Source organism: Anguilla rostrata, chromosome 9, assembly GCF_018555375.3.
Source record: "Anguilla rostrata isolate EN2019 chromosome 9, ASM1855537v3, whole genome shotgun sequence".
NCBI lineage: Eukaryota > Metazoa > Chordata > Actinopteri > Anguilliformes > Anguillidae > Anguilla > Anguilla rostrata.
This window is the reverse complement of record NC_057941.1, coordinates 45,159,367-45,174,497: the sequence shown is the minus strand read 5'-3', so window position 1 is coordinate 45,174,497 and position 15,131 is coordinate 45,159,367. Positions and strand designations below refer to the sequence as shown.

General features: G+C 42.9%; 1 protein-coding gene across 1 annotated transcript; it reads left to right on the top strand.

Moving 5' to 3' along the window:
• Positions 1-970: 970 nt before the first annotated feature.
• On the top strand, positions 971-15,131 carry tmem120aa (transmembrane protein 120Aa). Its single transcript, XM_064352381.1, has 12 exons — positions 971-1,171; positions 2,212-2,330; positions 2,939-3,055; positions 4,853-4,912; positions 5,379-5,474; positions 6,655-6,744; positions 7,172-7,237; positions 9,546-9,607; positions 10,324-10,416; positions 11,015-11,079; positions 11,966-12,034; positions 13,171-15,131. Exons 1-12 carry the CDS (start codon positions 1,094-1,096, stop codon positions 13,282-13,284), a joined length of 1,029 nt encoding a protein of 342 aa, XP_064208451.1. The 5' UTR covers positions 971-1,093; the 3' UTR covers positions 13,285-15,131.

Here is a 15,131-nt window from a genome sequence, read left to right as displayed (position 1 = left end):
CAAGGGATGATCAAAAGTTAAGACAGAAAAATAGCTGTTTAATACATTCTTTCATCTACTCTGGTTTAAAAGACCAGTATAGTCCTTATATGATAACTAATTACATTTAATAAGATTCAGTAACTTTTGTTATAAGGGGTGACATAGCTCAAGAGGTAAGACTGATTGTCTGGCAGTTGGAGGGTTGCTGGTTCAAACCCCGCCCTGGGTGTGTCGAAGTGTCCTTGAGCAAGACACCTAACCACTAACTGCTCTGGCGAATGAGAGGCATCAATTGTTTAGCGCTTTGGATGAAAGCGCTATATAAATGCAGTCCATTTACCAAGGAACAGTCTAAGGCCACTATTCCTTAGAGCAAAAGATTACTGAATCTTATTAAATGTAATTAGTTATCATATAAGGACTATATTGGTCTATTTATAAGGACTATACAGCTGCAGGTGTTCTTTTTTTAATGCATTAGATTTTGTATTTTTTATTGATATTGCAGCTTTTGGTTTTGTTCTTTTCTGTTTAAATGCAATGTACATACAACGAAGGGCAAAGTTTCTTAATTTATTAGTATTTATTATTAATATTAATTAGATATAATAATGAGTAAATGCATAAATAATATGACTCGATTTTATAAGTATAGTCATTAAGTGAACTAGATAGATGTCTATGCCAATAGCTTACTACATGGCACCATATTAGAGTTGTGTCGGAAAGAATGAGGGGGCCTTGCTTTGTACGTACGTCAGCTAGTCAGGTGAGATATATTTACAACCATTTGCGATCTTTTATCAGAATGTAACGTCAGAGACTTGAGTGACATTTGTGTGACAGACGAAAATAATGAACACAGCTTTGGTCTGACAGGGAACTAAAAATACAGCAGGCTGTCTTCCAGTTGATCTTCCCTTCGTTATGATTGGTCGACGTCGAGGGCGGGTAGAACTTGAAGACAAGTACGTGACCATCCCATTGGCTGCAACAGTTGGAGGAGTTGCGGAGATGATAGCGTCAGTAGCTGTCGTCGAAAAATAGGAATTACGAGGGAAGTGTCGTGCAAATTGGACAGCAACGTTCACTACGGGTATAATTGGTAAAAATGTTATTTAGTCCGACGTCGTTAGCAGAATGTCTTCAGGAGTGGGAGACTTTAGAAAAGGACTATCAACAGGTCCAGGTGAGACACGCCTTTCGCTGTGCTTCCTTGCCTGCCGACTCAAAAAGTGTGTTGCGTAAAAATTCACTGTTGCACTCAAGGCTAACGGTAGATACATAGACAGGATTATGTGAACTAACGTTACTGTTATGTGATTTTCTGCTACGGTCTATACCTATTATTTATCAGCTATCTAATATTAGCTAACGTTAGCTATAGCTAATAATCAGTGATCTCTCAGTTGGCTTTCGCTTCAGTCTGTGGACAATCGGTTATTCCCATATTGTCCACAGTCGCTTGCGCACAGTTAGCTATTATTGCAAGATAACAAACTCGAGCTAAATTAGGTTGTAAGACAGCAATAATGGCTAATGTTTCACGGAGGTTAGCTCGCTTCTAGCCCATCCATTCAGCCCCTAACGTCTACTAGCCTCCGAAATTAACAATGATGTCAGTTTAGCCTGCGACATTTGTTTACCATGGACATTGACGACTGAAAGAAAGCTCTTAAGCAGATGGTTCGAAATTCAAGCTGCATTAAATGATTTGAATACCGTTTAGCCCACATGCTTCATAGTGCATAACCAGTCCGACAGTGAACTTAATACGTCAGTCCTGCTGTCATTTGACTAACGAATGCAGGACATTTTTAAAAATCCGGAAAATGAGCCTTATTAAAATGTAAAACGGATGATTTCTTCTCGTGGAAAGATATAGCGATTTCTCCCCCCAAACAAATGGCAGATGTGAATTAAGTAACGAATAAAATAGTTGGATGTCATGAGATTCAGGTGTCAAGCCCTTGAAATTGCAGTGTGAATTCATCTTTGATAAACCAACTGCCAGGTTTATGGGGACAGTAACAACCTTATTGATATGGGAGCCACCCAGTATTGCAACACAGTTTCTGTTTGATCATATTCTGTGAAGGAACAGAATATCGTTGGGGTTGCTTTTGGCTTCATCTGCTCACACCTGCACCTTTGACTATGAAAAACTTTCCCTGACACTCGCTGTGTGTGTGTGTGTGTGTGTGTGTGTGTGTGTGTGTTCATCACCAGGAGACCCATCGACTGTACAAACAGAAGTTGGAGGAAGTCTCCAAGCTGCAGGACAGCTGCGCTGCTTCCATCTCTCGGCAGAGGAAGAAACTAAAGGACCTCTCTGCATCACTAAAAGAGTAGGTTTTCCCCAAGCAGAAGCACTCTTTCATTTCAGTGGTTCATTCTAAACATTGTACCACTACAGTGTACCACAACGGTACCCAACAACAGGTGAATTATCAGGAATTGATGTCACCTCTGTGATGGTGACAGTGGTGGTGCATCATATCTGCAGAATGAATGGTGAATTACTTGTTTTTTTGCCATCACCCCCTCCCCTCTCTTGTTGGTGTTGTTTCTAAGCAGTATCAGTATACAGCAGTATCTGACTATATGTTAACTGAGGGGGTCTGCAGTCCTGATCTAGGGGAGCCCCAGGGCTTCTGTTTGTTATTCAGAACTTAATCAGTCATTACTCATCTGGTTTCTTTGTCTTGGTCTGAAGTGGTTTCTGGTTTTTTGGTGAGAGCAAAAACCAGCAAACCTTGCAGCTCTCCAGGACCAGGGTTGCATGCACCTTCACTAACTTATGCAAGTACAATAAACAGAAAGGTCCTGATTCATCAGCATTTTAAACAATCTACATTAAAGTCATTACACCATCTTTCTATGTGCAGACATTATTTGATCTATAGTTTAAAAATCCAGAATTTGCCATAATTTGCCTTCAATGTGTTGGTCTCAGGTGCGGACAAGCCGTGAATCCAGATGATTTGAAAGCGATAGAAGAAATCCGGGAGTCCATGAAGGAAAGGCCAAGCATCTTCTTTGAGATGGAGGCTTTCCTTCCGAAGAAGAATGGGTAAGACTGCTGCGGTCCTGTGGATTTCTCTGTTGTTGAGAGGTGACGCCCCCCTTGTTCACCCATGCCCTTCTTAGCCAATCACAGGGGTCAAAAATTCATACCTATGTGTTTCTAAGAAATCGTTCACTTGATGTCCTGGGTAATTCAGACTGGCTGTAGAATTCTCCAGAAAACAGCCGTTGTTTTCGCGATTTGATTGACACGTAAAAGTTTGGGAGTGGACAGCTCTAGTGTGGCTGTCAGGACGGACGCTCGCCGTGCACAGCCGGACATAACCACCCATAACACCCTATTACTCCCAGCCAATGGTAGGGTGGGTTTGAGTTGTCCATGGTTCCCTAGGCTACCACTGCAGTAGCTCCTCCCACGGTGTCCCAGAAGGCCACATGCTTGCAGATGTCATCAGTGAGAGGTAGTCCTGCGTTACTCTGTGGCCTGTAGTCTGGTAAATATTTCCTGGGCTCACAGATCAGTATAGTGGAGATCACTCAACTGAGCTGTAGTCCTCTTCACACTGGTGCAGTTAACAGGGGTGACGCATCAGCCTGCAGCCTGCTGGAGGGCGGGGCTTCATGTCGAACCCCGCCTTTTGACATCCTAGGTCCAATCCAGAGCTTGGAAATTTGGAATTGGTTTTTAACCAATTGCACGTGTCAGGGTTGGATGCCAGGACCCGCCCTTTGAAATCCAGCCCCCTCCCACATCGTTCTGTCAGATGTACTTGAAGAAGCGCCATCAGGGCAGGAAAAGTATTTTTTTTAAGTCTTGGGGGAGTGAGCAGACATAAATTATAAACATGCAAAAAAAAAAAAAAATATGCTGTGTATTTCTGTGAAGTACAGCAGATGGCAGAGGTCCCAGTGTCAGTATTATGGATGAAATACTCTCACATTCTCTGGGTCTCACAGCTTTCAGCTCAGTTGCTTAGCTTGGCACACCATCACAGCTGCAGTAAGACGGGTCTAAACATGCCGTTTAGCGTGCGCGTGGATGAATGCTTTGCTCCTGGCCTGTGCTGTGCCTGCTCTTGCCTGACCTGGGCTGCCTTTTACGAGCAGCAGGATGATGTGGCGTGGCGTGTGGAGCCTGATCAGACTAGCAACTCTTGATCTATTTTAGCGGTTAGAAGTCGTAGCCATGTAAATACATTACATGAGAATACAGAATGGGTGTGCACGTCCGTACATATTCGTTAATCCAGGCGTGTCCAAAAAGACGTTGATAAGTAGAATCAGGTGACTTAGTGCTGGGCTAAAACAAAAACCTGCACCCACACTGGCCCTTTTCGGATAAGATTGGACACCCCTGAATTAATCTGTTTGTAATGACTTATTATTAACTGACAATCTTCTTATCCAGGGTGATTTACAGGGCTGTCTCGGTAAGATGCAATAAATTCCTATTACGAGTGACAGCATCGATAACAGTGTATATAAGTACTATAAATTCATACCAGCCAGTGAGCAGTGATTGATCAGCAGTCTGAATAGCAACTGTAAAACCTAAGCATGCAACAATAAATTTGTGTACATAACTAAAAAGTGCATAAAAATGATGTAAGAACAGCAGTACCTTGCTTTTAGGCTTTGATTTGCGAAAGAGGGACTCTGCAGATGTGATAATGGAGGAAGTGCATTTTACCACTGGGCACTTTCAAAATGAACTTAGTCACACTTTATTTTTAAAGGCAAGTTCGTGTTATTGCACGATGTTGGAGAAGTATGTACGGGGGATTTGTGGCTGTTATTTTGAATGGTCTGACATTTTGTGTCGTGTCCCTCACTCTTTGCTCAGGTTGTATCTCAGTCTCGTTCTGGGAAGTGTGAACGTGACGCTTCTCAACAAGCACGCCAAGTAAGTGTAATGTTATTGGCTCTCTCTCTTACTGGATTTCTGCTAACATAACATAACATTATGTTTTGCTATGTCATGATTTCTGTTTATTTGGAAATATCTGTAGTGAATTCAAGGTGATTGTAATGATGCTACTTAATCTGGTACTCCTCAGAAGAACTTCGAAGTGTGCAATTTAGCATGCAGCTTAAAAGTTTATTTGTAACTAAGCAACATGCCTCCTTTGGTTAGGAGCTGCAATTCGAAATCTAACCACTAGGTGGAACTGTAGCAACACCACCTAAATTGCAGAGGAAACTTGATTCTCTTTCTTGGGTCCAGGTTGGTAAATGGTAAATCATGTTAAATCATTCTGTACTCAGCACTGTAAAATAGCATTTGGAGGACTAACAAGACTATTGAGAATAAAGCTGAGTCCCTCCGGCAGAACATTTTTAATCTTTTTTTAAATTCCTCTGCCCTCCAGGTTTGCCTACAAAGACGAGTACGAGAAGTTCAAGCTGTGTCTCACAATTCTGCTCCTGCTGTCCTCCTTCTCCTGTCGATTTCTGGTCACCTACAGGTAGGACCAATCAGGCACGAGAGTGAGCTGAGAGAATCTATTCTCTTGAGCACTTGTCATAGTATTTTTTTTTTTTTTTGTGGATCCTGGTATCTATAAGATTGGGTGGGGATGTGGCAAGAGGGTAGGATTTGGACCAGAGATGAGAAACTAGGGCCAACTTCTGGCCTGAATTACTTAATTAGCCTCTAACATTTGCACCGTCTGAGATTTTGGCTGCAGTTCTTGGTAAGTGCTTGGGCGAGAGCTGTTCTTGTGTTCCTGTATGAAACGTTTTACTGTGATGTAATCTACGAGTGTTGGTGTGTACAACCAGTTAGCTAATTTAGCCTGGGTAGCTGATGGAAACAAAAACCTGAAAACACACACTGACCCTCCAGGACTGGAATTGCCCACCCTTGATTTGGATTCTGATCAGTAGTGACATCGTTACATTACATTTATATGGCAGACACTTTTATCCAAAGTGACATACAATAATACGTGCATACCAAAGGTCACTGGAACAACTACAACACACAGGTCCAGTAAGGTACAATACTCATTATGTAACAGTTATTCATAGCAGTGAACACGTTAAGTCCAGTTCACACAGTAAGCATAGGCTAGGTCGGAGAGTAATGTTAAGTCAAACTTGGAGGCAAGACAGCGAGCTACAACATCAGGATAGCGATACAAGTGCAATATAAGTGCTGGATGGAGGTAACATGGAAGTGCTACAGGAATACAAGTGATAAGAGTGATCCTATTTTGGGAGTGCCCTGCAGAGTAGTGATAGTTAGTCCGGGTACAGTCTGAAGAGATGCATCTTCAGACTACAGTGGAAGGTGGGCAGTGACTAAGTGACATCATAATTCTAGAGCATCTTTCAAGACTTGAACAATCCAGCTGCCCTTTGTAGAACAAAATTGATCATTAGCTTGTTATGAATTGTTTGTTCTTAATTACGGTAATGATATATTTTGTCTAATTTTGTTCAAAAGTACGCATAACAAGATTCGGTAAAATCAGTTATAGAAATGCCTGTAACTTAAAACGTGTGAGACAGAATACAAGCTAAAAACAACTTTAAATGCATTTATTAGCATCCCTTCAGAGTAAGACCACTGCACTGAGGATCTGTAAACCCAGGTCGAACACACCGAGCTCTTCACTCGCCTGTGTGCTGCGTTGTTGTCAGGGCCGTGGACGCGCTTTTTAACTTCCTGCTGGTGTGGTACTACTGCACGCTGACGATCCGGGAGAGCATCCTCATCAACAACGGCTCCAGGTGAGTCCGTCCCCCTCCGTGGGGCAAATGCAGGACTCGCCTCTGATGTCACGCGTGACTAGGGTGGTACGCCTTTGACGGACTTCTTTTCTTTTCTGAATGTGACAAATGAATGGCGCCAGCGTTGATGTGCTGATGTATGGTGTGAACTCTTTAACCGTTTTAAGGTGTAAGATCACCAGTATACGATTAGAATGTTGGAACTGAACTGAACTGAACATTCTGAATTGAATTTAGAACGGAACGTTCTAGTGCTGATGTCACAATCACTACTGGTAACTGCAAACTATGGAGTTCTGGAACACTTTTGAAAAAAAAACATTCCAGAACACCTTCTATTCAGAGGGTTTATGTGTTGCTGTGTAGATTAATTAGAGACAGCCATTTTAAGCTGAGCCCTCTCTTTTTGTCCTGTCTCTGGTTCCAGGATAAAGGGCTGGTGGGTGGCCCATCACTATATCTTTACATTCCTGTCTGGAGTCATGCTGACCTGGTGAGTGCTCTTTTCCAGCATTGTGACATCACTGGGCCCTGCTTAGAACGAAGGCACGAGAACACGTCATGGCTGCCAAATTTCAGCCAGACATCAAATTACTCACGTGACTGGCCAATGACAAAGGAACCTCAATAGCCCTCTCTCTGGAGTGTCACTGATTTCCTTGTCTATCATCGACATTTTGTTTCTCATTTATGCAATACGCCTGACTGAGTACATCATACAGTACACCTGACTGAGTACATCATAGAGTACACCTGACTGAGTACATCATACAATACACCTGACTGAGTACATCATACAATACACCTGGCTGTGAATACATCATACAATACACCTGGCTGAGTATATCATACAGTACACCTGACTCAATACATCATACAGTACACCTGACTGAGTATATCATACAGTACACCTGACTGAGTACATCATACAGTGCACCTGACTGAGTACATCATACAGTGCACCTGACTGAGTACATCATACAGTGCACCTGACTGAGTATATCATACAGTACACCTGACTGAGTACATCATACAATACACCTGACTGAGTACATCATACAATGCACCTGGCTGAATACATCATACAGTACACCTGACTGAGTACATCATACAGTACACCTGGCTGAATACATCATACAATACACCTGACTGAGTACATCATAGAGTACACCTGACTGAGTACATCATACAATACACCTGACTGAATACATCATACAATACACCTGACTGAATACATCATACAATACACCTGACTGAGTACATCATACAGTACACCTGACTGAGTACATCATACAATACACCTGGCTGAATACATCATACAATACACCTGGCTGAATACATCATACAATACACCTGGCTGAGTATACCATACAATACGCCTGACTCAATACATCATACAGTACACCTGACTGAGTACATCATACAATACACCTGACTGAGTACATCATACAGTGCACCTGACTGAGTATATCATACAGTGCACTTGACTGAGTACATCATACAGTGCACCTGACTGAGTATATCATACAATACACCTGACTGAGTATATCATACAGTACACCTGACTGAGTATATCATACAGTGCACCTGACTGAGTATATCATACAGTGCACCTGACTGAGTACATCATACAATACACCTGACTGAGTACATCATACAATACACCTGACTGAGTACATCATACAGTGCACCTGACTGAGTATATCATACAGTGCACCTGACTGAGTATATCATACAGTGCACCTGACTGAGTACATCATACAATACACCTGACTGAGTACATCATACAATACACCTGACTGAGTACATCATACAGTGCACCTGACTGAGTACATCATACAGTACACCTGACTGAGTACATCATACAGTGCACCTGACTGAGTACATCATACAGTACACCTGACTGAGTACATCATACAGTGCACCTGACTGAGTACATCATACAGTACACCTGACTGAGTACATCATACAGTACACCTGACTGAGTACATCATACAATACACCTGACTGAGTATATCATACAATACACCTGACTGAGTACATCATACAATACACCTGACTGAGTATATCATAAAATACACCTGACTGAGTATATCATACAGTACACCTGACTGAGTATATCATACAATACACCTGACTGAGTATATCATACAATACACCTGACTGAGTATATCATACAGTACACCTGACTGAGTACATCATACAGTACACCTGACTGAGTAAACTCAGTTATGACATTGATGAGTTTAAACAGGCACACCACAGCCCATCTCGGGTAAGAATTGAGAGCCCTTGATTAGTCTGTTTCAGAGCGGGTTCTCTGACACTCGGAAAGGAAGATGACATCACCGCCTCTGCTTGGATAATGACCTGGCCGTGTGCCTACAATCTTGCGTTAGCTGGAAGGCTTAATGATAAACTGACGGAGATGGTCCCAGTTAACAGAGATGGAAAAGCTCGGATTAATTGCAGAGTCTCTACCATGTAGCATTCTTACCCAGCCGTGAAACCTCAGCCCTTTGTTCCAGTAAGGGACTTACTTGCATGGTTAAAGTTCTTGTTGTACAGAGTTCAGCTTCTTTTGGTGCTTGGTTATTTATTGAGAGGAAACTTCGTAGGCACCCGAGGGTGTGGTTGGTGTCTCGTCTTGGGACAGGCCCGACAGGCAGACGCAGCATCCCCCCCCCCCCCCCAGTGAACCCCAAACTAACGTGGTGTGCACCAGACCATTGGCGTTCACAGTTATGAGGTTCCTTGCACTCTGTTATGCTCACAACCCGTGTGGTCTCACTGTCCTACAGGCCTGAAGGCAAACTCTACCAGATGTTCAGGAACCAGTTCCTCACATACTATTTATACCAAAGTAAGTGCAGTAAAAAGGAATAATTTCTCTTTGGGAAAGACCCATGATTCATGTCAGTGTATATACTGTATGTCTATATAACTTGTAATTTTATTCAAATGTGCTACTCTTAAATGTTGTGTTGGTTGGTGCAATAGGCTCATGTGATTAGCTTGTATCATAAATTATAAGTAGTAGTAATAGTAGCATGACCATCGTCACTCATTTTAAGCGAAATAGAGAGTGGCCTCTTAATGCACTGACACTCAACGGGAGCTATGTATGTAAAAGAGCTGTGGTGTTTAATTTTCCTCTTTGCTGCCGTTATAGTTGCTTTGCCATGGAATTGCCTTCCTTTTTTTGGCACAGTACAATGTCTGTAAAATATTGAGTGATTTTTATATGTGCCACATTACATGATCAAAGTTCACTCCTGTTCCTATTACTACTGTGTCAACAGTCCCTGTGCTGGTGCCAGCTCATATTACTATCAACTGTTGCTATGGCCAGAGGTTCACATGAAAATTCTCTTCAGAATTCAGCAAGAAAGTAGTTGCGATTATTGTGCTAGGTACCTCTTTTTACAAGTATGATAAAAGTGGCTGTTTGAAAAGAACATTACAAAAATCTGTTATGCTTTTTTTATGCTGTGGATTTGTGTGGTGTGTTTCTGTGTCTGTGTGTGTGTGTGTGTGTGTGTGTGTGTGCGTATGTGTGCGTGTGTGTGTGAAATCCAGGCTTTGTTCAGTTTCTCCAGTACTATTATCAGAGTGGCTGTCTGTATAGGCTTCGAGCACTAGGAGAAAGACACAACATGGACCTGACAGTTGGTGAGTAACCCAAAGTCTTGGGTGTGACCCTTGGGTGTACATATAAAAAAAATAAAATAAAACGAATAAATAGAAATGAAGTTCATTTATTTACTTACATTAATTCCTGACCCAAATATTTAACCCCATATTACGTGCTGAGCCCTCTGTATTATATTTATAGATGACCCGCTTACACTAATGGAAATTCAGTCAGTGAATATATATTCTCATAATATTCTATGGGGATTTTCCAATGAATCAGTTTAAATTCAGTCCACTTTCTTAAATTGAATGAACTGAAATTCAGCCGCCCTTAACCCAACCCTGGACCCTTAAGCCTTTCTCAATTCCTGTGGTTTCTGCTCCATTTTTATTGAAGGCATTCCGGCTCCCCCTTGTAAGTATTTGCTAAACCGTCTGTCCTGAAGTTGCCTGTGTTCGGCGAGAGTGCGCTGACCTCCCGTAGCCCTGCGGCCTGACGCTGCCCGGGGGTGTCAGCGGGCCGGGGGGGCAGCGGGCCGGGGCATGCTGTTTGCACTGGCGGGTGGCGGTGCCCTTGTGCCCAGGTGGACCAATGCCCGTGCTAACATGTGACCCGTGTCGCCTTTTCCCCCAGAGGGCTTTCAGTCCTGGATGTGGCGGGGCCTGACATTTCTACTGCCCTTCCTCTTCTTCGGTCATGTGAGTAGCACCGTCCCCGCCCCCCCCCCCCACACCCCCCCCCCCCCCCCCGCCCCAGTTCTCCTTTCTCCATTCTTGTTTTCTCTCAGCCCGCTGAGTCAGGCCAAATCTTACTCCCACGTTCTTAGGAAGCGGTGCGTTTTCTTTGGCCTTTGCCGAGTCATGCTTTACTTTTTTTTTTTTTTTTTTTTAAAAGGAGAGCAAACAGCCAGCCCTCCTTTTGTATCTTTCACTTGATTCATGCAGGGTGAAAGCAGGGAGGGTAACAGTTAGCCAAGGGATCAAAGCTCAGAAGGATCCATGCGGGGGGGGGGGGGTTGAAACCCTGTCCACATGGGGGGCGGGGGGCGGGGGACACTCTCATATGGCTGGAGAATGGACCTCCCTATGGACTGCACCACGTCTCACCGAAGTCATGCTGTCTGAGATTTTTAAAACATTTTTTTTGTTGAGATTTCCCACGTTTTTGCCCTTTCCTCTTTTGTAACCAGTAATGACTCTGCTCTCGTGTCACTGCTGTGTCACCCGTGCCCCCACAGGGGGCGCTCTCCCCAAGCGCTCACCTACAAGCCAATGGCAGTGACTGTCTTCCACTCATTTTTTATAATGACTACACTTACCAGTATGCACCTGGTCAGAGTGGGCCATAGCACTGACTAAATACAATGAATACTGGAAAGTGAACCCCATGCTAAGTGTTTGGCTGCACATGGCAGCACTCACCAAGTCAGTAGCGTGAAGAAGGAGGATGTATAAATGCTTGGTCAATACAGTGTGCAACCAGGTGCTTGATTTCCCATCACAGTAGCAGTCCTGGGTCCTTACGTCAGTGTGACTCACTGTGTGTGTGTGTGTGTGTGTGTGTGCATGTGTGTGTGTGTTGCAGTTCTGGCAGCTATACAATGGCGTGACTCTCTTCAGGATGTCTCAGCTTCCAGAATGCAAAGAGTGGCAGGTCAGTGCGTCTCTCCCACACCTATCACCCCCCCCCACCCCCGCACATCCCCGCCTCCTCACACATCTGTTTCAGTTGCTCTCCCCACTTTTACTGTTCTTGTAACTGCAAGGTTCAGTTACCAGGTGCGGCTCTGCCACTGTACCCTTAAGCAAAGTAAATGGCTAAACCTGAGTTGCTTCATCATTGTACATAGCTGGATTGTACATAGACATAAAACAGCGTTCAATTTTTTATTTGGATTTGAGTGTCTGCTACAACCCTAAATTGTAAAATGTAACGATTATACCCAAAGGTCCAGTATCCTATTTAGGGATGGCGATTTTCAATTATTTCACAGGTCGAGGGATCACGTAATGTGCTCGATTCCAAATCGATTGCTTGCATGGGGAAGAATCTATTAGAATGCGTCTTGACTGGGCGACGCCACTGGCTGTATAGAAAATGCATGAGTGCAAAACAACACACATCAATACACTTGAAAAATAAGTTTTTTCGTCATAATAAAGTATTAATGCTCAGCTCATTGTGTCAGTAAACACAAGCAGTCACTGTCAGAGATGATACAAAGAATTTTACTCTCAACAAATGTTGTGCGCCCATTTAGCTTTCTAAATTATATCCAGACTTCTTGGCTTGGCCAATAAACCTGGGGCTCCTCTTCTGGCTCATACATATATGCACGAAGCCCTCTGCCATTCTCCATAGATAAATGTGGCCAGGTGTACTCGTTTACTCTTGGGTGGTACGTTTTGGGAAGAATTGAGGGGGCAAGCTGGGTCTCGACCGCACCGATACAATCCTTAGGTTTTTTTCAACAGATTTTATGTCGGACTTGAAATGTGTGTTATTATAGCTATTGACATTACTTTGAGTACATATTTGGTGGATGTGTAGTGGATGCATCCCCCTGTGGTAAATTATGGTTATTTTAACTATTTTCAGCCCCTTCACTGTCACTTTGAATATCTAATTGAAACATCACCGTCTGTCCAACGTCACGCGACAGAATGCATGTCGGTAACCTGGGTATGGGTAAATCATAACGTGTCGCGAGTCGTCAGATTTGGTTGAGTGCTGTACTGTGACGGCCTCCCACCCTCTCTCTCTCTCTCTCTCTCTCTCTCCCGTGCCAGGTGCTCATGTGCGGAGCCACGTTCTTGGCGTTATTCATGGGGAACTTCTCCACCACGCTGGCTGTGGTCTACCAGAAGTACAAGCACAACCGGGGGAAGGCCAAGAGCCTGTAAGCAGAGGCCATCTGCACACAGCGGAGATCCAGAGTGCCCTGAAAAAGCCAGGTTTCTTGTTGTTTTGTTTTCATCGATGTATTTTTTTTATATATCAAGATTTTTGTTCAGACGTTTGAGAAACCATTGCATGAACAGTCCGCGCATCACTGTCGCGCCAACGTTGTTATTATTGGTTTTTTTTTGTTTATTGCTTTTGAATTATCTGTATATTTTTGTTTCAACTTGGAACAAGAAGTAACCTGCTGCGTACAGCAACGTGATCGTGTCCACAGGACTACGGGATTTTTAAATTTTGATTGAACGCGTTTTTCACTTTCATATCCACACAACAAAAGGGATCCTTCTACTCACTCCGTTATCCAAGCCACAGATAGTGCCAGGCACTGCAGTTTTGTAGTTTTATGTGTGAGTCAAAGGTAAGGGGACAGTACAGCTCATGCTCTTTCTGAAAACACCGGGTGAATTCATGCCACTGCAACACTCCTCATATAAATTAGCACTCTGCATATTCCGATGTGGAAGCTGAAATTGTACACTGAACCACTACAGAATACTTTGACGTACTTGCGTGTGTTTTGATGTCTTGATGTGTTTGATAGCTGTGTATGGGGCAGTGAATGTTGGATCAGCCACATCACACAATTACACAGTTATGTTATTACAAAGATTATGCAAAAGTAGACATTTTGATCTAGAGTGTGGGTTTAAAAAAAAATCAATACATGTTATTTATTAATGGCAAGTTTATGTCAGAGGTATGGCTGGCTTGTTGAGTGATAAAATTATGAAAGTGAAGTTGTGGGTATGTTCTATAATCATGATGTGTTTATTTCAACATATCAAAATGCCACTGCACACTCCGCACAGTAAAAATCATGTGACCTGTCATCACGTGAGAATTTGTCAGGTTTATTCAGGCCTGTGAAGGGTACGATTTAATCAGACATTTTGGACCAGGGGTCCCCACCATGCCTATGGAGAGCTGCTGGGTCTGTTGGATTTTTAATTTTTTAAAATAATATTATAATTTTTTATGAACCTTTATTACACCAGAGAGACCATGGCCTCTCTTACAATGGGCCTGTGATACTCAGCTGGAAAGACAGCTAATAAAACACAAAAATGTGCCTGTGATGCAGAATATTAAATAGTCAAAGGCACAGCCAGCTTGTACTGGTGTACAGCTGATCTTTTGGAACCAAGATGTCTACCATTAAAATATTCTGGAGGTCAAATTGCCAAATGCAGTTTTTTTCCAATTCAGAGTAGACAGACACAAGAACTTCTAGAAGTAATCTACCCTGGGAGCGTGTCTGAGAGATGCCACTGCCTCAGATGAGTGACGTAAGACAAACGGGGAGTTTCAGAAGACCTCCTTCATAAAACAAAAGCCAATGCGTTAAGGTTTTTCGCCTTAAAATCAGGTTCAAACCAAAGAGACTAGGTAATGTGAGTTCTCTGCTTAATAAATCGCTTTAATTTATCAATTAAGCGCTGAGCAACAACAAAAAACCAGCAGACCCGTTCGTATCCAGGACCAGGTCTGGGGACCCCTTTTGTAGACAATCACATCAGTGTTCTACACAATGTTCTCCACCCTAGTCTTGTCTTTGCAACGTAGTGTCTTTGCTGGTTCTTCATCCAGTTGCTGTTAACGAATTGGGCTTGTCAAAACTGTTAATTTACGTACTACCCACATTTAATGTCTCCTAAGAGCAAGTTGGCTTTAGTTCTTCTTTCAAATAAACATTTGAAGGGATTTGTTATATGTATTATTGTTATTGTCTACCCCTTACACAAATTCGGGGCATCGATCTCAACAATAAACTTTTATGCCTTACGGA

Bases quoted from the DNA above. Each gene is read 5' to 3' on its own strand.
- tmem120aa (XM_064352381.1), top strand. From the start codon at position 1,094: ATGTTATTTAGTCCGACGTCGTTAGCAGAATGTCTTCAGGAGTGGGAG. The intron at 3,056-4,852 runs GTAAGACTGCTG...CTCTTTGCTCAG, and splicing joins TTCCTTCCGAAGAAGAATGG to GTTGTATCTCAGTCTCGTTC. The intron at 10,417-11,014 runs GTGAGTAACCCA...CTTTTCCCCCAG, and splicing joins CAACATGGACCTGACAGTTG to AGGGCTTTCAGTCCTGGATG.